General features: G+C 37.9%; 2 protein-coding genes across 2 annotated transcripts in view; one reads left to right on the top strand and one right to left on the bottom strand.

Annotated features, from left to right (window-relative positions):
* ASXL3 (ASXL transcriptional regulator 3) overlaps window positions 1-7,473 on the bottom strand; it is a 131,238-nt gene extending 123,765 nt beyond the window's left edge. Inside the window, exon 1 of the mRNA XM_032222964.1 lies at window positions 7,392-7,473. Within this exon, the coding sequence (XP_032078855.1) occupies window positions 7,392-7,445 (54 nt within the window). The 5' untranslated portion in view covers window positions 7,446-7,473. The remainder of the gene's footprint in view (window positions 1-7,391) is intronic.
* Window positions 7,474-7,500: 27 nt separating this feature from the next.
* Window positions 7,501-25,956, top strand: part of CCDC178 (coiled-coil domain containing 178) — a 146,627-nt gene continuing 128,171 nt past the window's right edge. The window contains 4 exon segments of the mRNA XM_032222965.1: window positions 7,501-7,999; window positions 21,808-21,888; window positions 22,701-22,840; window positions 25,357-25,391. Coding sequence (XP_032078856.1) covers window positions 21,831-21,888; window positions 22,701-22,840; window positions 25,357-25,391 — 233 coding nt within the window. The 5' untranslated portion in view covers window positions 7,501-7,999; window positions 21,808-21,830.

Genomic DNA, 25,956 nt, shown 5'->3' with positions numbered 1-25,956 from the left:
CTCAAATCAGGTGAAAACACTAGCAAACACCGTCATTCTTTTGATTGTTTGGAAGACTTCCAATTGTTCATTTTGGAGAAAGGGCCTTCAGAACCATCACAAGAATGGGGTCGTCTTGCAGGATGGAACAGATGGCCTTGGAGGTCAGCAGTTGGAGAACAAAGCAAAGTGGACCTGGGTATGGGGAGGACTGGTAAGAACCTGAGACTCCCAGACTTGGTAGATCAGGGAGAGTCCCAGGCCTTCAAATGTGGTGCAACATTCACATTCAATCCCCATGCCACCATGGGAACCCTCTCCCAGGCACTCCACTTGACTGTTATGGTCGCTTAACAACCACGCCTGTGAATGCTGGGGTTGCAATTGTTCAGCAAAGTGGTCATGTGGCACCTCACTTAATAACCATTTTGCTTAACTATTAAGATTTCAGGTGCAACCACAGTTGTAAGTAGTAGAATAACTGTAAACCAAAATAACAGCTAAAAAAGAACAGGCTATGGAAACAATGTTACATATGGCCTGTGTTGGATTTGAATTTCTTTTCTCATGCATAGCATTTTTGAGAATGAGAGATTATGCTTTGGTTCAGAATTTATTTCATATTATAGCTTTAATGTTTACATTTAATTTGAGCAGGTTTCTGATTTTTTGTTACAGGATTTATAAAAATGCAAGCAAACAATTTATTTAGATTAATCAGCCTTTCAGATGTGATTATAAAGATAGTTTACAAAGCTTACATACCTTCATCACAAATTCTATAATTCAATGACAAGAAATTCGTAGCTCATTGCTAGAAATTGCTAGATACAGTATCTAATAGTTCTAGCCAAAAAGTTAAATGATAATAGGAGCGTTAGTTCATGAACATTTAGTAGGTAATAATTTTCCTATCCTGACTTAACTGGAAATTTCAAGGATTAAAAACAACTTCCTACACACGGCATGACTTCTTTTGCTATTATGTTATAGATCCATTTATATCTTCACTGCTTTTAAATACTACTGGACCATTCAATAACCAACATTATTTAAGTAATTCCCTTATGGCAATAAAGTTCCATTACAAATGACAGTTTTTAAACTCCATGAAAAGTATACATTGGATGAGATTTTATTGGTTATTTCTGTGATTATCAAATTAGGGAGAAGCAACAGCAGCAAGGAAGAATATGACTCATGAATTATTTTGAATGCATTTTGCACATATATATTTTTTTACAAATTTCACCAAGATCCTCTGTTTTTAACACCCTTGACTGATGGGTAGTAGACAAGTATACACATGGATAATTGGAGATGAAAATGCTCAGAAAAAAAGGAATAAGAAAGCAAAGGGAAGTTAATGGCCATGCAGATAGATAGAGTATGCAGAAGTAAAATTAATGCACAGTGTGGGAATAATGGCAGAGACCTGCTCCCATAGGATGTGCCATAGTGTACACGAAACAATGAAAGCGCATGGGAATGTGGAAAACAGGATGAATGAATCCTAAAAATAACTGGCCACAGGCAAGCTCTGGCCCTAAGTGATAACATTGTATGCTAATGAGCGTAATAAGAATAAAAGGGGGCTTCAGAGTCTGTTCTGAGCTCTCATCTCGAGATATCTTGGCTGAGTGTCTTATTCCTCATGAGAGACCACCACACGTGGTGACCCCGACGTGATCCTGTGCCGACGGATACGTCCCTGCTAACCCTCTGCTTACCGCCTGGAATAGGCTCGGTGCACCCGACATCGCTGGCGACTGACTCTAATTCGTAAGTATGGGGGGGTGGAATGACTGCAGCTCAGAAAGTTCATGTTGAAGAGCTTAGGCAATTAAGCACCCAAGACCAAAAACTACCAAGCCTCTCTCTAAATCAGAGGCTGTAAAATTGCTTGCCTACGTTTGGGCTAACTGTCCATTTTATCCGGAACATGGTTCCTTAAAAGCTGAGACATGGAGGAAAATTGGCGCAGTCCTCCACCAAGTTCCGAGGGCTCCCCCAGATGTTCTTTGTCTGTGGAAAATTGCCTATACATTGATTCAGACACATGCTGAATCCCCTCTTCAGCCGTTGTTGAATCCACCTCCTTATCAAACGTCTGTTATGTTAACAACTCCTGCTCCAGACTTACGGGTTTGCCAACCCATGGCTCCTGAGGGTTTTTCCCAACCCACGTGCTGTCAGACTACTGCTGACAGCCCCTCTGGCCACGCCCAACAGCCAGGAATTATTAGAGGAGCTTATCAAAAAGCAATAAAAGAAGGAGGTTTAGACGCCTCCGATTTGCAGGATACTGAGTTGTTTCCAGTCACATACCAAAATACAGAAGCAGGTATTGTTTTTGACTGGGAACCCGTGCCTCTGGTAATGATTAAAGAATTAAAAACTGCGGTAAAGGATTATGGAATTACTAGTCACTACTCCAGAGGACTTCTTAATTCTCTAGTGGGTGCCTATCAACTGCTACCGCAGGATTGGAAAGATTTGGCTCGGATAGCAATAGCAATAGCAGTTAGACTTATATACCACTTCATAGGGCTTTCAGCGGTTTACAGAGTCAGCATATTGCCCCCAACAACAATCCGGGTCCTCATTTTACCCACCTCAGAAGGATGGAAGGCTGAGTCAACCCTGAGCCGGTGAGATTTGAACAGCCGAACTGCAGAACTGCAGTCAGCTGAAGTAGCCTGCAGTGCTGCATTTCACCACTGCACCACCTCGGCTCTTAATGAGAGTGGGTGGGATGTTGCTTAATGGAACCCAGTATGTGGTGTTTGAGTCCGAGTACAAAAGGGAATGCTTAATAGCCCTACTATGTGTCAGACTTTTGTGGATTTTCCATTACAACCTTTCCATAAATCTCATCCTAGCTTTTTGGTTTACCATTATATGGATGACATTTTGGTTGCAGCCCCTGGCCCAAAGGGTACAGTACAACTTGTGCTATCAGAGTTTGTTACATTATTGGCCACGTTTGGTCATCAAGTAGCCCCAGACAAGATTCAGACCCATGAACCTTTTTCCTACTTAGGCCATAAGGTTTTGGCCTCGTACTCATCTCCGGTAATACCCTCCATCAAAATACCCTCGCCTTTGACTTTGGTTGCCTTGCAGTAAATTTTAGGCACCATAAATTTTGTAAGACCCTTTTGGCTCTTACCACCACACAATTAGCCCCATTATTTATGGCATTAAAGGGACCTTTAGACCCCTCTTCTATTGTAATTCTTACTCCGGCCCAGGAGCAAATGAGGCAATGACCACCCGTTGGGTGGATCGAGCTCTACCAGACCACCCACTCTCATTGGCAATTTTTGCTACTCCTCTGTTACCCACTGGGGTGCTTATACAATGCCATGACAAAAAGTTTACGTTGTAGAATGGTTACACCTCCCTCATACCCCACGTAAGTCCATCAGTTCCCAGCCTCATTTAATGGCTCTTTTAATAAATAAGGCTCGCTTTCGAGCTAAATGCCTTATTGGTTTTGATCTTGCTGATTTGTATGTCCTCGTTTCTCTTACTGTTTGGGAACCCCTTTTGGCCACATCTGATGTCTTACAACTTTCCTTGGCCGATTGGTCGGGTTTTGTGTCTTGTCATCTACCTTCTGATCCCCATTTTCAACTTTTCCTTAACGTTCCCCTTTCTCTGTCTACTTCCTTGGTAACCTCCCCTCTCTCGGATTCGTTGACGCTTTTTGTGGATGGGGGAAAAACATATGGTTCTTGTGTGTGGCAACAGGATGGATCCTGGCACACAAAAACCACCCCGCCTCAAACCTCTGCTCAACGTGCTGAACCTGCCGCTACGATTTTGGCTTTTCAGACTTTTACCCTTTAATTTGATTTTGGATAGCCTTTATGTGTATCGTGGAAAACAGGATGAATGAATCCTAAAAATAACTGGCCACAGGCAAGCTCTGGCCCTAAGTGATAACATTGTATGCTAATGAGTGTAATAAGAATAAAAGGGGGCTTCAGAGTCTGTTCTGAGCTCTCATCCCGAGACATCTTGGCTGAGTGTCTTATTCCTCATGAGAGACCACCACACACAGTAAAATTTGCACACAGGGAAGGGGCCTAGACATCCACAGAAAGGGAGCATAGGGTGAGCCATGGTGGCACAGTGGTTATACTGCAGGCTACTTCTGCTGACTGCCGGCTACCTGCAATTTGGTAGTTCAAATATCACAGGCTCAAGGTTGATTCAGCCTTCTATCCTTCCAAGGTGGGTAAAATGAGGACCCAAATTGTTGGGGCAACATGCTGACTCTGTAAACCACTTAGAGGGCTGTAAAGCAGCATATACTTTAAGTCTAAGTACTATTGCTATTGTTATAGGGAACAGATGATGACTCAGATCATGATATAAATTACATAATTTATATACTTGTGTCAGATATCAAATACAAGTTCTAAGTTACATCCTTAGTGCTATGACATTTTGACATTATGGCTTGTTATGGATATTGCTCGAGGTGAAGAACTGGAAGAACTTTTAAATATAAACAGTAATGCAATTCTATAGGGTTAGATCAGTAAAAAGTTAGCTACATTTAGGTCACATTGAAATTAATGGATTAGTCATGATCAAGTGTTTTACTTTGACCTTAATAGGAACCAGGTAATATTAACTTACTTTCAATACATTTCAGAAAGTCTTTAAAAATGTTATCACAGCATACACACAAAGTACCGGTTTTCTTTTTTATTAAGATCTAAGTTGAAATGTACAGAAGGATGGTCTTTCAGCCTTTATCTAGTCCTGCATATGAAGATCACCTTAATAGAATCCTTGGCTTAAACTGGTCATATATGAAAACAGCAACTTGATAGCACATAATGAATTAATCTGCACTTGTCAGAAAAATAAAAGCTCTTATAGAAATAGCATCCATGGCACCCATTGGTGATAACACACCCAACCTGTTCCTTGGCACTTTGTCTTTTCAATTTGTAAAATATTCCTTTAATTAGTAAAATATGAATGGGAAACTCCATGCAAACTACAAACATGAACTTTATTTCCAAAAATATTTCTGGTCTGAATAGATCCCAGAGGCATTAAGAGCCAAGGTGGCGCAGTGGTTAAATGCAGCACTGCAGGCTGACTGCTAGATCAGCAGTTCAGCGGTTCAAATCTCACCGGCTCAGGGTTGACTCAGCCTTCCATCCTTCCGAGGTGGGTAAAATGAGGACCCGGATTGTTGTTGGGGGCAATATGCTGACTCTGTAAACCGCTTAGAGAGGGCTGAAAGCCCTATGAAGCGGTATATAAAAATCTGCTATTGCTATTGCAGAGGCATTCTTAGAAAATTACGTGACTGATGATTGCAATCCAGACCAGGTCTTATTCTTCAATGGGAATTGTGTGAACTTAATTTCAATGTAAACTTGTTAAGTTGAATTTAAGCTATTTTGCTTTACTTGTATGTAGACTTTCTATAGAGAGTAAGTTTGGTTGTGGTTAAGGCACCATGCTAGAAACTGAAAGATTGTGAGTTCTAGACTTGCCCTAGACATGAAGCCAAGCTGGGACCTTGGGCCAGTCACTCTTTCTCAGCCCTAGGTAAGAAGCAATAGCAAACCATTTCCAAAAAACCTCACCAAGAAAACTGCAGAGCCAGTTCTGGCAGTCACCAGAAGTCAAAACTGACACAGAGGGATAAAAAAAGGACAATCTATAGTTGTAAGAGTGAAGTGCAGATCATTATGTTGTACAACAGATAAAAATAAAATAGCTTCCCTATTAAACTATGGACAATCTAGAAACAATATAAATAGGCTACAGTATTGATACTTATATTTTACTGTGTTTGGGAATTATATATTATCATGGTAACATACATGGCACAGGAACAAATGAATGTCATCACAGGTAAGTTACCAAAAAGCTAACAATAAGAAGCTATTTTCAACTTATTTCCTGAAACCAAACTTCATAAATAAACCCACCATTATGTACAGCAATATTTAACAGTTTATATTAAATCCCACTGAATTCAATGGAATTTTCCCAGAAAGTACATCATCTTAATTTTCAGCATTTAAAGACCACTATTCCAAATCTGAAAATCATGTTTTTTAGAAAATGCAACATATCACTGAGAAATGGGTAAGAAAGAAATGACAGGTTTATTTCTGCTGAAAAATTTTGGGGAAAAATTGTTTGAGAAATATAATTTTTTTCTGAGAAGACAGAAAGGATAAAGTCTACCTGTGCAAGAAAATTCCTTGACATCTAACACAAACATACCAGAAAGTGGGTACATTCTGGAATATTAGTTTCACCAATACGTGAGGATTAGAAGGAAGAGAGATTCCTTAATTCTTTGCTTAGAGATATACCTTCTTTTTCTGCAAACTTAGAAAATTATGGAGAATGTCCCACTTTTATATACATATTATGGAGAAATGTGCTCGGCAGCTCATATTAAGACAAGGAAGCAGCACTTCTTCTTAGACATGAAGATACAACTGAAACTAAGTTGTTCATATATCAGAGACAGCATTTCTCATACAGCTACAGAGAAACTGTTCTCTCACATCAATGTTATTTCAAACCAGAGGTTATTTCTTACCCCTTGAAAGGAATTGTTTTTTTTTTTTACTTGCATGAGTTTAGAAATAAAATGAGCACATTATGGACTTCAAATTCCACAATCAGAAAAGAAGTGATCCCCTTATTCCAAGCTGTCATACACCCACACAGGCATACACAAACACAAAACAGTCCTAATAATTATGAATGAATAAATGCATGGAGGAGTTTGAACGGGATGAGACTGCAATCTTTCTCTTCAACCCCAAAGGCAGGCATCATGCCCCATCTCTATAGTGAGTGCACAGGTGTCGAGGAAATTCTTCCTCTTCTGTCTGCCACTTCGTGGTGGGATTTCCCGCAAACTATTAAGAGTGCTTATGGCTAAGGAAGAGTCGCCAGATTTTACTTCAAGAGTAAGAGGAGTAAGTAGGACCCAGAGTACTGTGAGGGTTTTCTTTTTAACTCCCGGCGCCTCTCGCTGCGCAGCCTTTTAACACCAGAAGTCCTTCTTTAGCAAACTACCTAGCTACTGAACGTGGCATGCAGACCGTCCACGAACAAAGTAGTTCCCAGAGACACCCGGTGAGCAGACTTTCGCACGGAACATTGTTCCGCCACCACGAGAACGCAGCCTCCGCTTCCCGTCTCATCCCGCACCTCCGGCACTCCGAGGCGCAGCTCCGCACGGTCACTCCAGCATCCCCTTCCGACTGCAACAATGCAACGAGCTCGGGTCGGGAGTGGGCTGCACTAGGCGCCTCCCCGACTCGCCCCGGGAACAGCAGGCAGGCAGCCAGCTATCCGGGCGGACGGGCCGGCCCCGCCGCACGCACAAAGCCTAGGGTCGCACCTACCAGGCGGGCAGCCTCGGCCCAGGTGCGGTCCTTCTTCTTCCTCTTGTCTTTCATGTTTGCATCTCATTGAGATGATTCGAGGGGGGCGGGGGCGGAATGGAACGTGCAGGGACGGGCGGGGGGAAGGAGGGGGAGCCCGAGGGTCCCGCACAGACAATGATACGGTGACGTGGAGTTCTAGAACCCCTGCGGGAGGGGCGTGGAAGCGACAGGGCGGTGGAGGGCTGGGCCGTCTCGGGCTCGCACTCCCGCAGTAGCGGCGGCGGCGGCAGCGACACAGCTGACAGCTTGAGGGATGCTCCGCTACGCAAGTCACAACAATGCACTATGACGTCACATAAGGGAATGGCGACTGCACAAAACATCCCAGCCGAGGCGGCCGCGATCGCGAGCAAACCGCACGAGACGCAGAGAAAAGGCCTGCCGCAGATCTCGCGAGAGCTTGTGAAGACCCTCTATTCAACCCACTCTAGTCTCCCTCCCCGCTGCCCTGTTCGTTCTACAAATCGGGGAAATCGTTAAGTCAAGACTACATGTCCCAACGTGCAATACGCCCAAGCGCTGCGTTTGTGTTTGTTACGAGTACAGTGTGTGTTTTCGTTTTGAAGGTAATCGTTTGTATGCCGGGTCTTGTGGTTTGTGGGAGCTAACAGAAAAGAAGGGGTTTTTTTTTGTCAACAGTACATCCCACCATGGACGGTTCCAAGTTCCAGGTGGGGCCAGGGCCTCAACAAGTGGTGTCGAATGCTCTTCCGTCGTATTCATCTCCAGCAAGCCCAGAGTAGCCGGGTAAGCCAGGTCTGACCCCCCCCCCACCTGCTCGCCCCCTCGGAGTCTTAACTCCCTACGGCACCAAACGCCGAAGGAAGGGGGCGTGTGGAGTGGATCCGCCCTCCACCCACCGCCGCCGTCTGCTGCCGCCTGCTGTGCGTTCTCCCAGATTTCGGTCTCCGTGACCAGGTGCGGAGCTTAGGAACACGGCTGTCGGCAGCAGATGGGTTATACTTCTGTCGTTCCATATACTCATCCAGTTATTAGAAAACTACAGAAGGTCCAACCTCCCTCCCCCCTCCGCTTCAATGAACAGTGACGTAAATAGAGATGGGGATAGGTTATATCTTCCCTTCTCTCCCGGATTCCGGAGACGTTCGCGATATGAATCACTAGATTTTGTCAGCTTTAGAAGATTCCAAAACTTTTTCTCTTTGAATGAGTGGAATCTTCAACGATTTGAGTGTATTTCCTTCCTGCATGTGCCTTTTCCACTCGCTATTCGCTCCTCCTTACCGAGCGATGTAACTTTCATCTATTCCGCAGTTATGTGTCTAGGTCCCGATACATTCTGAAGGTTCGCTGTACCTTTGCAGGCAATAAAGAATCTGGCCGCTATCGCATTTAACAAAGAAAACCTAGATTTTCCCCGTGTTAACTTGGGAACATTTTAGGTTCAAAATACTTTGCCATTTTTAACATCGTTGCGTGGTCTAGTTAGAAAATAAAATAGTATCGAAGCTACTGTCTTGGGCCAGGATCAGAGAAATCCCTGTGTACGTTTATTCTCCTTAGAGATGATTAGGTAAGAATGAGCCAAGCACTAATTCTGTCTTGTCCAATATAAATTTGCTGTTTGGGAATATAGTGGGAAGGCGGGAGGACACATATCCATAAATGATTCTTTGAGCTCTCAAGAGAAAGTAAACTATGAAAGCAATGTAATGATTATTAAAGCAACAGTAGCTATAGCAATGCTATGGAGTTATGTAGATTTTAACAAAAACCATAATAGAAATCCAGAATAATGATGTTTGGCAATTATGTGACAAATGGGTTGGGGCAGTGTGATTTCAGTGGAGTACAACTGTGAAGGCTGGTCTGATTTTTTTAATTTTCTTTGCAGATTCAGTAATGCTCAGTTAAGCACTGAACAATTAATCAATGACACTAAGGCTATAACTGGAATTCTAATAAAAAGGCGATGGTAATTTAGGTAACCTTACGTCTTCCACTTCTAATTTTAGTACACAAAAGTTTTCATCAAAAGGACTTAAAAACTTTAAAACTAATGATTTTATTTATTATTCTACTCTTGGTTGCACATGCTTTGGTCACCTCCCAGATGGGCTATTGTAATGTGCTCTACAGGGGGCTGCCCTTGAAAAGTATTCTGAAGCTCCAGCTGCTACAGAATTCAGTGGCATAGGAAGTTATATGTGCTCCCACGTGTGTGTGCAGCACACATATATATCTCTGCTCTACGAGCTGCATTGGTTGCCAGCTTGCTTCTGAGTCTAATTCAAGGTGTTGGTTCTGACCTTTAAAGCTCTTCATGGCATGATGTTGAGTTATTTAAGATTAAGATAACCTTTATTGTCATTTTTTTATTGTGAGTACACTGGCACACGTTAAAAATGAAATTCTGTTGCCTGCTCTCAAAAGAAAGTATATATCTTACCCATATACTTACATAATATACATGCTGTATACATACATATATATCTACACACACACACACACAGACAGAGAGACAGAGACACCGTTGTCCATTTTAAATACATAGCGCAAAGAGGAAGTTTTGAGGGACTGCCTCTTTCCAATTATTTCTGCCCATCTTGTCAGGTCTGGCATAAGAGGGAGGTTGTGAGTCCCATCTGTTAGAATTAATTGTTAGGACCCAAAAGATGAGGTTTTTCTGCCATGGTACTGCCTGTGGAACATCATCTCCTGAGGTGAGATTTGCTACATCTCTCACCTTCTGGAAGTCCCTTAATATCTGGCAGTTGCAAGGGAATAGTAATTTGATAAGGTAGCTCCGTTGTTTATAATCTAATGCTCTCTCGTAGCCTTTATAATATTTTTTGAAAGTTTCTGAAATAATTATAATTGCCATCCAGAATAATGATACATGAGATCAATCGATTACGTCAATAAAATAAAAATAAATCAGTAAAAAGTTGACTATTTATGCAACATGGTACCTCTGCTGTAACTCAACTCTGTCCTTCAATTATTTCTTTTTCTATAACTCTTTTATATCTCAACAGTCAATACAAGATTCAATCATGTCTTCTATCTGCTATGGTTCTCTTGTATGGTGACATTTATGACTGTGGACCAGGTCAAGGTCCCTTCATGCTATGAATTTGTAGAAGAGACACAGTTACATTCAGCATTCTTTGTTTAATCAGTGTTCTAATTAATTGGTTAAGCAATCTAGTTAATGAACTAAATATTATGTTATTTTGGAGATAACATAATTACATTATTGATGTCAAGGTTGGTTTAGTAACATACAAGAGATATCAAAGAACAGATAATAAATTAGAATGTCATTCCTATTGCTACGAAAAAAAAGAAATTCCTAGTTTTAAATGTTTGTGGATTTCTTTATATATTCCTATTGTTGCTAACATTGCTGCTTTCTTTTCTTTTTCATAATCCTTTGGGATAATTGTATAATTATTATTGTACGCATAATTATTGTTGTGCAAAATATTTACACGTAGACTAATTTGGAGTATAAATCTTCTGAGGTTTCCAACTGATATTAATCTGAGCTTTAGTTTAAATATAGCAAGAAAGCCATATGAGGTATGAAGGCAAAGAAACTAGTATGTGATAACAAAGGATTTTTTGAATCTGCAGTTCATCCACCTTCATAAACCATTAATTCAGGAATTATATGAAGTGGATTAATATATCAGAACCGAAATGAGAAATATTTGTAGTTATATCTTATCACTACAGCACAACTAATATAGTTAGTGCCTGTATAGAGTAGTTTTTCTTTTAAGTTATTTTTAATTGTTTTCAATATATCTATTTTGCATCTTTTGTATTTTATAATTTAAATCCTCATAGGGTTTATTGTTAATAGGTACTATAAAAGTATTGAACATAACAAATAAATGAAGTATTTTAAAACACTATTACTTCAACGTATTTGTTGATAACCATTTATATCAGCAATAATGATATTTATATATCTTTTATAGCCTACTTTTAATAGGAAACAACGATCTAACATTCATTGCTTCCATTATATAATTATTTTCCTAAGATTTTGAGATTACAAAAAGGTAAGAAGAAAACTGTAAGATATTTTGTAAGAAGGTATACAGAAGGTAATAAAGGTTGGTGAGCTGTAGATTGTATAGGTTAATCACTCAAACAACTGGTCATTAGGTTACATTCACTAATTTAAAAAACTATTAGGCAATAGAGGGAGGTGAAAGAATGTTCAAATCTTCAAAAGTATCACTTTTACAGCTCTGGCTGTGAGTTGTCCTCTCATTTGTATTTTTTTCATGGTTTTCAGCAATAATGCCATCATTATTTGTGCTAACTCATAATTATTAAAAACCAGAAGGAAAAAAAATCTGCTTCATGGTTTATACTTTCCCCCAACTGTATTAGCAAAATAGGCACATAGATTTGATAGGCAACATGTACTGATTGAATGATTATACAGATTTACTTCTAGATATACATCCTTCCAAGTATATACCTGGTGTACTATAAGCTACTGTAGCCCTTGGCAGAATGCTAGTCAAACAGATTAAGCACATACATATTTATGGCAATTTGAAGATACAGTTTCAACTTGCCCTAAAAATTTTCAATTAGTCATTTGGCCAACTCAACGTATATGTAAATTGCTGATGTAATTTTAGGCATGCTTTACCTGACCCCGATGCATAATAAAATCCACTTGGCACATTTAAAATTCAGAAATGTGGCTTGTTTTTAATATTGAAAATTATTTTTATACTATAACCAATTAGTTACATTGGGGATTCCTCATATTTGAATTAATATTAAAGAGAAGTTGACCTTTACATTTAACTATGTTAATTCAGACTGTTATCTTCAAAGTGCTGTATCTTTCTTCTACTTTATTCCTTCAATATGATTCAGAATGTGACGAGAAACTGAAAAAATGTTTCAGAGAAGAAATTTTTATGAAGTTGCACTATTTACATTTCAAAGGCAAACATTCTCTTGATTTAAGGATGTGGAGGTGCAAGTTAATTTTCTGAAGAAATTATTATATTGAATAGTGTATTGCAGTTCAGAAATAAAAGATACACTATATCCGCTCTTCAAGATTGACAAGATAAAAAAAAAGGCAGGGAAAGGATTTTAGGAATGGACTTGTTGTAGGGCACAATAATAAAATTTTGAAAACCTGTCAGTTTTCCCAAACCACCTCTTGCACCAAACAAAATCAACAGGACATTAAATTTATTTCTCATAGTTTTTCTCAATGCTGAGTAATGGTTCATTGCTCATTTCTTTTCCCAAACCAGATTTATATTCTTTCACACATAATCACAGAGTAAATTACTTATTAATTATAGCTAAATTATCTTTTCTTTAGCATTATAGTTTTTAAGTTTATCTTTCTAACCAACTATATTTTATTGCTAAAATAAGATGAAATAGTGTACAGATTAAACAGATGTGATTTAAATGCATAAAGCACAATGCCTAGCAATTTTTTTTCTCCATTTATTATAATCTCATATAATCTGCCTGGGAAGGAATGGTCATTTGGTCTTCAGTAATTTTTTGTTAACCCTTAAATTGCTCATACAATTTTTCTGCCATACCAAATACATGTCTGTTAATAAATTAACTTTCTTAGGGTTACCTGCTATATCTCCTGCAGATTACTCAGCACTCCTTCCTTTTTACCACTTCCTTGTTGTAAGGTTTATTCCTTCAGGAGTTACCGGTATGTATTAAGTATTGTTCTCTCTCCACCTCCAGATTTAATTTAAAGTTGTCAAATGACAACGTTTGGTATTTTCATCCAATTTTAAGTCTGCCAGTCATTGCTTTTGTGTCAGTAACCATTTATTAATTGTTTTGGCCCTATATAAAATGATTGAAATAATAGATATTAACATAAAGCATATGTATGTGTATATGTATATGTAATGTGTATGTGTATATATAAGATTCACTTTCTAAAAATAAAAAAGCATAAATCAGCATGTCTGCTTTTCAAATCCAGTTTTTAGACTTTAAAAAAAAACTAATCTCTCTCTCATTCTTAAATATCTCTTAACTCTCAAGGAAAGATATTTATAAAATGTTTGCAACATAAACAAGTATTCTATATACTAGGAAAAACAATCATTGAAAAAAGTATTAGAAATGGGATATTTTTCATGATAGTACAAAATCTGTATTATACTGATACAATATTTATTACTATTTTATTCTGCTTACTGCTCATGTTCATTTATGAATTTTAAGATTATATATCTGAAATACTGATGCATTGCTTAAACCCACCACATATATAGGCACAGCATGTTGTCTATCTTTTTTCATCGAAATGTTCCAAGATCACTGAGCTGATCTGTACTAACACAGCATATTTCAAAAACTCATGGAGTACTGACATAGTTGAGGGGGTTCAATTTCACATAGGCTGGTCACAGATTTTGACATTCATATTCTAAGATTTCCTTGACGTACTAAGGTGCTCTAGGATAAGGCTTGCAAATGTTTTCTATGACATCAGAGAAGGTAAGCCAATTGAAACCAGAAAGTTACAAATTATCATATTATTGTTAAGTTTAGAATAAAACACTCATTAAGAGAACAGAAAATCAACAATCAAGTGTCTATTGCAACAACTGTATAAGTGAGTATCAGTAACATGCCCATCATACTGATAAGTCCTTAACTTACCTTCATTCCCCAGGAGGATAAAAATTGTGGTAATTTTACATGCATTAACAATTTTGGAATAGGTTTTAAACACAAGGCTATCATTAAACTTTAACAGATTAACAGAGTTGAAAGGGACCTCATAGGTCATCTAGTACAACCCCCTGCTCAAGCAGGGGACCCTGCACCATTTCTGACAAATGGCAGTCCAATCTCTTCTTGAAAGTCTCAAATGATGAAGTCCCACAACTTCTGAAGGCAAGCTGTTCCATTGGTTGATTGTTCTGTCAGAAAGTTCCTCATTTCTAGGTTGAATCTCTCCTTGGTCAGTTTCCAGCCATTATTCATTCAGTGGACAAAAGATGAAATGTCCATTAAATGACAAAAAGGATTAAATATTGATACTGATTAGAGCTGTAACTGAAGATTAGCTGCCTTTCTTACTATTGTTTTTCTTTAACTTATTGGGTGATAAATTATATTCTGCCATGTGAAAATTTGCAAGAATCTGTTCTTCAGTCAATGCAAATATTGAAAATCTGCAGAATGTGGTTTTGCACTATGTATAATTGTAATAAAACATCTAGTCATCTATTGCATGGATACTAAAATGCAATAGTTTGGTCTAATGGTTATGGCAGACTAGAAACCAGGAGATTGTGAATTCTAGTCGTACCTTAGGCATGAAAGCCGGTTGAATGACTTCGGACTAATCACCAACCCAATCACACCTCACAGGGTTGCTGTTATGGGGAAAATAGGGGAGAGAGAGAGAGAGAGGGAGGGAGGGAGGGAGAGGGAGGGAGGGAGGGAGAGAGAGAGGGGGAGGGAGGGAGGGAGAGAGAGAGAGAGAGAGATTAATAACCCCCGTTTTGCAACCTCAGACTCTTTAAAACTCATCCATCCCTCTTCATTTTTTAAATTTCTCTACACATTTCTCTATTTATCGTATTAAGTCTATCTCTTTTTTAAAAATTATTATTCTGCTATTCTTCCTGGACAGCCTTGATGCCCCCCCCCAAAAGAGGCAAGTTAGAAATTTAAATTTTCATCCAGCATGACTAAGGTGTGCTTTATCCAATTTTCTCCTCTTGAGCTTCTGTGGGCAAGGGCAATCTACTTGCCAGCATCAGGAGTCATGGGAAAGGAGCAATATAGGGGGATTTACAAACTATATTTGTGTAGACTTTCTAAAGAGATTTAGCGATGATGGCATAATAAGATGTGGCAAGGCTTGCATGATGCCATATAATGAACTTGGCTGCATTGAGTCATTTAAAAAAAAACTTACTTTTTTTAAAGGGGGCATTCTACTCTACTCTACTCATTTCTATTTCAATTCTAATAAGGAGTTTAGCTTCTCTCTCTTGAAAATGTAAGCTAGCATAAGGCATAATGCAAGCTAGCCTTAGCTTTCAAACAGTTCATTTAGTGACCAAAGTTACAATGGCATTGAAAAAAGTGACTGATGACCATTTTGCACACTTAGCGACCATTTTCACAGTGACCGTTGCAGCATCCTCATGGTCACGCGATCAAAATTTTGATGTTTGGCAACAGATTCGTATTTATGATGGTTTCAGTGTCCTGGGGTCATTTTAATTGCCTTTTGACAAAGTCAAATGGGGAAACCAGATTCACTTATGTTACTAACTTATCAGCTACAGTTATTCACTTAAGAACTGTGGCAAGAAAGGTGGTATAATGGGCTCAGTGACCAAAGTTACAATGCCATTGAAAAAAGTGACTGATGACCATTTTTCACACTTAGCGACCATTTTCACACTTAGCGACCGTTGCAGCATCCTCATGGTCACGCGATCAAAATTTTGATGTTTGGCAAGAGTTACAATTTATATTTGTAAATTGTAGTTATGTTGAAATAAAAAAAATATTACAATACTATTTTTGAAAATTTTTGTTGTTCCGTATAAAATTTCTAATCAAGCCCCCCCCCCCCCCAAGGTGGCCCTCTTTACCAATCTGAAAATCTGGTCACCTTAATCTAATGAAATGTATATACTGATAGGTATGTGGACACTGGATTCTAAGAATTGCAGTTCCAACCTATTTGGAACCAAGGAGCCAAGTTGAGGAAGGTTTAGTTAGATTATAAAATCTACATTTTTAAAAAAAGGGGGGAGGGGGCTCTACGATTCTATCTTTAAAAAAATTAATGAGGATAATCGGTAGATTCAGATTATGAAAATCTGAAAACTTCCATTGTTTTAAAACCGCGCCGAGTGTTAGCGCTAGGAAACAACCCGCCCTTCCTGGTCCACGATCGCTTCGAGTAGAGAAACGGTAAGGAGCGCTGCCGTGCTTCCCGTCCGCCCCTTCTAGGCTGGGGTTGTGCTAACGAGGGGGAGGAGTGTTGCTGCGGGGCCGCATAAGCTTCTTCGAAGCGTGTAGCCGTTGTTGTCATGGAGACAGGAATAACGAACCCCAGACTACAGCACGCAACGCGGGCAGCTGAAAGAAGGGAATGGCAAGGCCGAGCCTACAAGTACAAGCGCCAAAAGCGAATCGTGGTTGGTGTCACCGCGGCAAGAGCAGGAAACTGGTGACGGGGGAGCCGGGTACCCTGAGGCAGCGGCAGGCCAAGGATTTGAGCCCGGCTCCTGGCTAGACGGGTGGACGGAGAGGGGCCCGAGGACCACCAGAACTTGAGATCGGTGTTCACGTGACTGTTGTGGCGGGAAATGAGCAGAAGCTCGCACGTGTTTCCAACCGGGAGCCCGGCTGGGTGGGACTTGGAGGAGGGGCGCTGCGCTCCTAGAGCTCCGCCCTACTTCCCGTTTTGTTGCCTCTATTGGCCGAGATTCAGGATACTCGAGCCCATTTGACCTTATCTTACCCGGAAGGCGGAGCCGAGTTTCTTTTGGACCATGGTTCCATAACGCGATAGGTCGAACTCCTTGTCTCCTAACCTGTCATCGGGGCATCATTAGAATATAGTGAAAAAAATAAAAATGGCGGCCGTGACTCGGGGTTTGAAATATACCAAAGTTAGTTCAGGACGCCTAGGCTTTTGGTCGTGCATCGCGGCTGTAGTGTGGAAATGAAGGGATTAGATTTTGTGAGGAAAACCAGGAATTTGCAAGCGGATGACAGCAAATAATAATAGCAGTAACAGAGTTGAAAGGGACCTTGAAGGTCATCTAGTCCAACCCTCTGCTTACGCAGGAGACCTATACTAGGGATTCGAACTGTCGACTTTCTCTGTACCCATATTTTACAAAATTGGAGGTTTTTGTACTTCATAATAGTTTCCTATAGATTTGCATTAATCCCATTAAAGTGATTTCTAGCTAGTGAGAATTATTGTTATATATGCATACCCTTGTATATTTAAAAGTTAAAAATCACCCTTCAAAATCAAATTGAATTGGACTTGAAACAGTCAGATATTTTATACTATATTACACATTTTTACAAAATGCTAACTTTTTAACTGCCCATTTCAGGTTTCCATTTTACTTTGAATAATTGATCATATTTTCTTCCAAACAAATCTTCACATGCATGAAAATATGCCCATAGTAATTTTGTCCTCTGTAGATATTTTTTTTAATTTTAACATTTTTGTAAACATTCACATTTTTTAAAAAAGCATATTAATGGAAAAAGGGCATTTTAATTTGTAACACTTTTAAGATATTCTAGTTTCCATAGTAACTGCACATTGAAAATTAGTTTAATTGTTCCATATGTTTGAAAAAAACCCACATTGCTACATTCCTAATTATTGACAGAAAATATAAAATAAAACTAATTAGACATACTGAAGTAAAGGCAATATACTTAAGCAAAATTATTTTATATACTTTTTTGTTTTGTTGCTTAAAAAATAGAGGATAAAATAGTTAAAATATAATGATAAACTGACATAATTTAAAACAAAACATTTAATTAAATTAAACATTTAATTAAAAGCAAAACATTTGGTAAAAATATTCTAACAAGAAGAAAATGCATTTTTAAAATGCTCTTTTATCATGTTTTAGACATGTTTTATTTATTTGTCAAATATAAGTATAATCCTATTTTCTGATAAAATGCTGAAATATTTTACCTGCTACATTTAAATAAATATAAAAGAGATGCTTATTTTCTGATCGGTCCTTTAAAAAGCACCAAAATCCAAAACACAAACATGTCAATAGTGCTAATCAGTATATATGTCTATAGAAAGGAATAGTATATATGTGGTTACGCCAACTAACATAGATGGATGTTTAATCAGTATATTTAAACAGAAGATCAGTGGGTTAATAGATTTCTGTTTGCTCTACAAGTTTTGGTAGACATTCAGATTTATTAAAGTGTCTATCGACTCTTCTGTAAACAAGAAGAGCAGTCATAGAACAAAGCTTTAGTAATTCAATCTAGATTGCCTTTATTTGTTTATTAAATTTCTTTCTTACTGGTGCAGTTACTCAGTGTGGCTTACAATATGATAAAAAGTTAAAAAACTAAACTAAACAAACTAAAATTAGAAGAATTAAATAGAAAAGCTAAAAACCAAGATGATGTATAGTCTGAGATGGAGATCTTCTCTACTCAGCCACCCCCAATATAGCAGGTTCCTATCAAGACCCCAGGCCAAGCAACCTACAGCAAGATAGATGCAGTGGATAAAACAATAACTGAAGGAATATATAAAACCAGTGCTACACTGTTGTTAGGACCATACAGCAGCACCTGAAAATAATTTGAAAGGGTTATTTCATATATCTCTCAGTCTTCATTGTCAGAATGTACTTTTGAAAAGCCTTAAAATGGATGTGCTGCATACCAATCATTTTTAATATCCTTCCAATCCAGGGGGAATTCAGACCAATCACTTAGTTGAATTTAAAATTCTTTCCCCAATTGATTACAGCGGAGAAAAGTAGGAGAGAGGAAAAAATGGAAATGAAGGAATATAAGCATGTCTTCATCTGTTCTAAATGCAGCTAGCAGATTATTGTAATATGGTGGAATACAGTACTCTTACGTACAGCATGATTACTTTGTTAACAATTTCATCTTAGTGTTTTTATAACTTTGCTTCTAGTTAATTCTAAATATTCTAAAGTTGTTTTCTAAATTAATTTTTTGGGGCCTTAAAAAGTCCACTCTCTTTGAGTTCTATGGTTTTATGTATCAGGACATAGTATAAATCATCTGTAATTTGCAGTTCTTAAAAGTAGGTAAATACAACCTCAGATGAATAATGCATGACATATTACACCATGTCATCATTTATTTTACAAAAAGAAAGCCAAAATGGAGAAGCCATGTATGAAAAACTAAATATACTGCTTCCATAGGTATGAAGAGGCTAAGTAACAGCTTAGCTTAGAATCTCTGACAGCTAAAAGCACATCTGACATTGGGTCATGCAACAGGACAATGACCTCAAGCGCACCAGCAAATCTACAACAGAATGGCTGAAAAAGAATAAAGGTTATTGCAATGGCCCAGGCAAAGTCCAGATCGCAAGCTGATTAAGATGTTTTGGTGGGATTTCAAAATAATTGCATAAAACAATTGTCCACAAACCTCAATGAAATGAAGCAATGTAAAGAAGAGTGGGCCAAAATTCTTCCACAATGACGTGAGAGACTGATAAAGTCATACAGAAAATGATTACTTCAAGTTATGGCTGCTAAAGATAGTTCTATAACTTATTGAATCATAAGGGATCATTGCTGATGATCAATTAATCAAGGTCTTTTGATTAGCAGCTCTTGGCTGCTACAGTGTTTTCATACCTATGGAAGCAGTAAGGATGTACTTAGTTTGTCACGCATGACTTTCCATTTTGGCCTTTTTATTCCCTGGGTTGAGATAGGAAACAAAGCTAAAGCATCTCTGTCTTTTATTAATGCTAATAAGAGGAAAAAGTTTAAATTTTCCCCTTCCATATTGATCAATCTAGTTCCCTGATGCTAGTAGTAGTAAAGGGAAATAGTTCTTTTTAAAGTATCATTGGCAAATGGTGAGTGTAAAGCCTTCTCTACCCCACCATCTAGATCAAGGGTGTCAAACCTGCGGCATCACATTGGTGTCATGTGACATTTCATTATGTTTTTTTTCCTTTCACAGAACTGGGGTAAGCATGGCCTGTGCATGATGCATCCAGCTCGCGGTCCACTAGTTTGACACCCCTGATCAAGATAAAGTCAAGATTACAGAAGACACCCATTTTGATTCCTGGGGAAATGTGTGTTGGAAAGGCAAATTTTACTCTCATTCATACCAACAAGATTGATTCTCACCTTAATGATACAATAAGAATAATATCTGGAACCCTTAAATCCATGGTTCCATATTCTTTTAAATATTGCCCCTCCTGATCTCAGGTGACAACAACAGACAGTCCAAGAGTAGTATGAGATAAACATGCCATCAACTCCTAGAGATCTTCCAATATATAAAATATTAAATTCTCTACCTTTTAACAGGCTTAAATGTAGGAAACCAATTTGGGATAGCATACCACAGTCTTACAATCTAGGTGAAGAATGATGATTAAGATGGATGACTTTTACTAACCACAATCAGACAGATCACATAGATCCAACAAAACCATTTCCAGGAATGCAGTTGCCCCCCAAAATATGGAGCTACCTGAATAGAATCGGGACAGGATGTGCCAGAACTAAGACAAAGCTCTTTAAGTGGGGAATGGCCAAGAGCCCGCAATGCGACTGGTCCTCCGGAACAAAGTATAACTCATGTAGACACAAAAGTCTATAGAGTGATGGTGAGCCTTTTTGGCACTGAGTGCTGAAAAGGGAGCGTGCGCACTCGTCTGGGACACAACCCAGAAGAGGAGCTGAACAGGGAGCATGTGTGCGCCGGAAAATGAACTTCTGGTTTCCAGCGCGCGCATGTGCAGTGGCCAACTAGTCTTCTGGTTACTGACATGCATGCGTGCGCGATGATCAACTGGCCGACGTGCCTGCTTATGCAGGAAAACAAAAGACCAGCTCTTCTAGTTTTCAGCACTGCCGCACGCACGAAAGCCAGCTGAACATCGTGCATGCATGCACACCAGAAAACTGGAAGAGGAACAGACAATGCCGCATGTGCCAGGGGACATGGCTCCACATGCCACTTTGGGCACGCATGTCATAGGTCCGCCATCACGGGTCTATAGTCTCCAGAAATTTCAAGGCACCTAGGGTGATCTCATTGCAGCACACCAGTAGTAGACGGTTAGCTTTAGATATTCAATTATAACATCCATCCCATTGCAATTCTATGATTTCATATTATGGTGATTATTCTTCATAATTTTGGCATAAAAATCATTTTGCTATGGCATTAAAGACTTTTCCCCATGAATGACTATTAAAAGATCACTTGTGGAAGCAAGATCCCCCACCCCGAATTAGAATTTCTTCTTCATTAATATACCCACTAAAACTCCTTTTTTACAGCCCTTTATTCCTTAATTCGAGGTACAGCAACATTATTATTTTCCACCTCAAAAATAAAACATTGGTCTGGGCGGCAGAATACTCTATCCTCTCAATAAATATTCCTTAAGAGACTCATTGTTTTCCTAAAACATGTATACTTGATTGTTGAAAACAACTTTTCAACCTGGAAAAGTAGCTGAATCTCCCTGGAGTATACAGGACTTGGTTATGAGCTGCAGATTTTTCATTAATGTAATAAGTATGATTGACACAGTATGAATTTCTGTATTTTTATATCTTTATTTCTTTTTAAAAATTAGATTGCAAAAAGCTATGAATAACAATGACTGATGCACAGTTATTTTCCCCCTGTTCCAAGGAAAACTGTAAAGAAACAGAAGGTATTTTTGTTTTTTTCAACTTTATATAACTTGACATTTTCTAAAACATATTTACTGTAAAAAGTTTATTTTGATACATTTGTATATTCTCCATATTCTTCTTTTGGACTTGTCTTTTGAGATCATCATTTCTTATTCTGCCTCTTATTTATTGACTTTTTCTATAATCTCTGCCTGGCAATAAAACAAACCCCATTAACTAAATGGATTCCTCCATACCAAGCTGTGAAAATCAAGGAATCTTTCAGAAGGGACAAATTAGAAATTGCAATGTGAACAGATGTAGTCAATATATTGATCAGCAAATGAATGATATTGAATTCCCTAGATAATTTAGCACAATTGTTTGCATGAACCTGGTAATTATAATTTTGTTTTTTAATTAATGACCAATTTTGGGATGAACATACTTGACTGGCATATTTGATCATAGCCTTTCCAATCTGGGTACCCTTTGTGACTTCAATTCACAGAATTTGCTCATCAGTCTGATTTACTGCTAATTATTCACTAATAGAATGGCTGAAAAAGAAGAATAAACCCTCAAAAACCTATATTGGCTGTTTTCATACATATTAAGTCAACTTAGTTTATTAAATAATAGTAATAATCAACAGGTAAACACATAAATGCTAAACCATAATGAGTGAGTTTGCACATCAATGAAAAAAAAACTGACTGTAGTTTAGTACTATGAATAAACAATGCAAGCAGAATCTGTAAATGTAGAGCCATCTAATTTGACCTGTAGATGTCACAAATGTATTCAATGATAAACAATGTTTAAATATAATTATTCTGGTTTTTTTTAGATATAAATGAAAATATTTCAATAGGCATTCCCAACAAACAACGTAGTTGTGCTGCTGTAAATACTCCAGCTTCATGTGTTAATAAAGTCATTAATCAAGTACAAGATTTAGAAGTGAAATTGGAAGAATCTTTTCTGCAGGTAATATTTATTTGTATTGTTTTAGTTACTATATCCATTATAAAATTGACAGTGGACGTCAGAATATCTAGAGAATTAAAACATTTTTTGCAGCAAAATAGGAGGAGGATGGAATATTACCTAGGTATGTTTACCACCTTGAATTATTTGCAGAAATAATTAAGGCATGATATTAAAAAATGTATCAGAATATGGACATTTCAGGTTTTCCTAGAAATATTTCATAGCTACAACACTGCTTTCAGAAAGGCTCATTTCATCATCATTCTTTGCTGTCAATGAATCACTTAAAGGAGAATATTCAAAAATAGCCTGACATTTGTACATGTCAGATATCAGTGTCTCAATCAATGCTCTAAAGATAAATGTTAATACTTCATAAATTATATGGTCACACAGACTCTATCTTGGGATGTGGCATTTTGGGGGTGGCCAATGGAGTAGATAACACCCCCTGTGCACACTTTGCTCCCACCCACTTCATCTGGGTCAGTTTTATTTGATTTTCCCCCCCAATAAATCTTGTTAGGGAAGGCTATGAGAATCTTTACTTCAGTTGACTGGGCTACTAAGAGCTTGATAAGATAACTATCACCAAAAATTATTCAATTTAATGCCCCGCAGATACGTCAGATTATACATCATATACAGCCATGTTTTAAAGGCTTTTCAGAAGGCCAGAAGGCTGGGTGTGGATCCCACCTCAAGGGATGGGCATAATGCTCCAGATGATGGGAGCCACATCAGCAGAGCAATTTTGGTTAAAAGAAAATAATGTTTTAAAAGTAGGTGGGGAATAATAAAGAAGGAGCCTCCAGCACAGAAATAGACATTAAGTATAAAACAATAAAACAATTTGGTACGACACTAAGTAAAGGAATGATTAGGAAGTATTTAAGGAATAGAAATGCCATGTCAAACAGTGAAAGGAATGTTATAAATGTTAATATGTAAGAAAAATGTCAATGAAAAGGAACAACATAAATGAACTCTTGAAAAATGGTAAGGTACAATGACATAAGCTGAGAAATTTTAAAATAGGGGGATGCATGCTTTATGAAGTAGGTGCAACTTTTTTTAACACACATAAAGCACTTTTTAAATCTAAAGATCAAAAGAATATTGTTATTTTTCCCCTCTACAAAGTAAGAGTGAATGCAAATATTATGGGGAGATTAGGCTATAGTAAATCTGCATAAGATTAGTCCATAATGGGTGGTTATGTAGCAGTATTCTTATTGAAATAATATGAGGTGACTGAACAAATTTAAAACATGGAGTTGCTGATAAAAAGTAGTGATATGAGAAAAGAATGTTTCTGAAAATAAGCAAAACTGCTTTCAATAACAATGACAGGAAAAATTGAATGAATGATTGTAAGTTATAAATTATGAAGAATTACATTTAGTAAGTGAAATTGTATACATTTGATAGAATTTTTATTAAAAATGGGAAATGAAAAATTTTAGGATGTGCAAATGCAAGTAAGAAGACAATGAATAAACTGCTCTGATGTAAAAACTGAAGGTTTGTCAAAAGAAGTGAAAATGTCTTCGCATAAGAACATGTGCCTTTATTATATGAAAATGAGAGTGAAATATATGAAGAAAAGTTTAAAAATAAAATTGAGTGGGAATGAGAATTTTAAGAAGTGTTTGCTGTAAACCGACAAGGTAAAGACTGTTGCAAATGAAATTAATGCAGTGATAGTATAAAAGAAATACATTTTTTTAGATTTTTAAAAATCCTATTATTTTTAAGCGGCAAACATACCTAATACTATTTCTGTTTTTCCCAAAACAACAATCCTGCTATATGAGTAGGGCTGAGAAAGAATGACTAGTCCAAAGTCACCCAGCCAGCTTTCATGCCTAAGGCTCATAGTATCCTAGTTTCTAACCTAATGTCAGGGTTCCAAGTAACACCCTCAACTTAATAAGACTCCGAGGCCAACAGTTCCTCAAAGTTCCATTTTATTAGAGATGTCATATTGGTATAGCTAGGAAAACCCGAATCTAAAAGCACCCCAGGTTTTCCCCACTCAAAATAAAATCAAAGTCCCTTCCCCTGCACCCACAAGTCCATGACATGGTCCAATCAATCCACTGTCCCAACTGGAGATGCTTCCCAGTCATGCCTCTCCAGGTGCAGGTTGGATGTCCTTGACTCGCAGAGAAAAGAATGTTATTTTGGCTATCTCTACCCACTCCATGCAACTCCCACTTCCAATTTCCCACAGCAGGCATATGGACTAAATGTGGCAGCCCTGAAGATCCAAAGAGAAAGATGGGCTCCAGGTCTGACATCTGGGGTCTAAACTACTATACCACAATGAATTGAGGAATTAAGTTTGAATTTCAAAACAAATATATGAGAGGAGCTTAGAAGGTCACTTTTTATTTTTGCACTTTGCATAATGTTGCTACAGTGAAAAGGAAAAGTATTATGGTTATGTATGTATGGAAGAAAATCTAAAAAATGAAATGTTTCAATGAAAATCTGATTTATGTTCACAGCATGAAGTTTTATATAATTTGGAAAAACTTCCACGGTAAGAAAATTATATGTTTTGATTCAATAATTATTATAAACACTCTTCTAACTAAAATATAAGGAGAAATACTGCCAATTACTATTCTATTGATTTAAACTTAAAATGCTATTACCAGAAAAACTGGGCCGTCAAGATCTGATATTAGAACAAAAAAATAACCTTGTTCTAATATTGATTTTAATAAAATTTTAATTCATTTCATTATATATACTATAATACTATTACTAGTTTTTGTGTGCAGGTAGTCCTCAAGTTGATTAATGGCCATTCAAAGTTACACAGTCTTTGAAAGGTTGCTTTACGGCCCATAAAGAACTTCCAGCCATTGTAAAATGTTACAAGTCCCCCCCCCCCCCCGCCCCTTGGTTATATGACTACATTTCAGGCACTTGGCAGCTGATTCACATTTATGACCAATTGCCAAATACCCTGCAATTATGTGATCACTATTTGCAATCTTCTCCGCTGGCGTCCTGAGAAAGTTACTGGGGAAGATGGCAAGACAGAGAGCACCTGAAATCCTTCAGCAGGCTTCAGGAATAGGGTTGAAATCATATCTTTT

Source organism: Thamnophis elegans, chromosome 8, assembly GCF_009769535.1.
Source record: "Thamnophis elegans isolate rThaEle1 chromosome 8, rThaEle1.pri, whole genome shotgun sequence".
In the NCBI taxonomy this organism is placed as follows: Eukaryota; Metazoa; Chordata; class Lepidosauria; order Squamata; family Colubridae; genus Thamnophis; species Thamnophis elegans.
The sequence above is the reverse complement of the archived record's forward strand: the minus strand, read 5'-3'. Positions and strand labels throughout refer to the sequence as shown.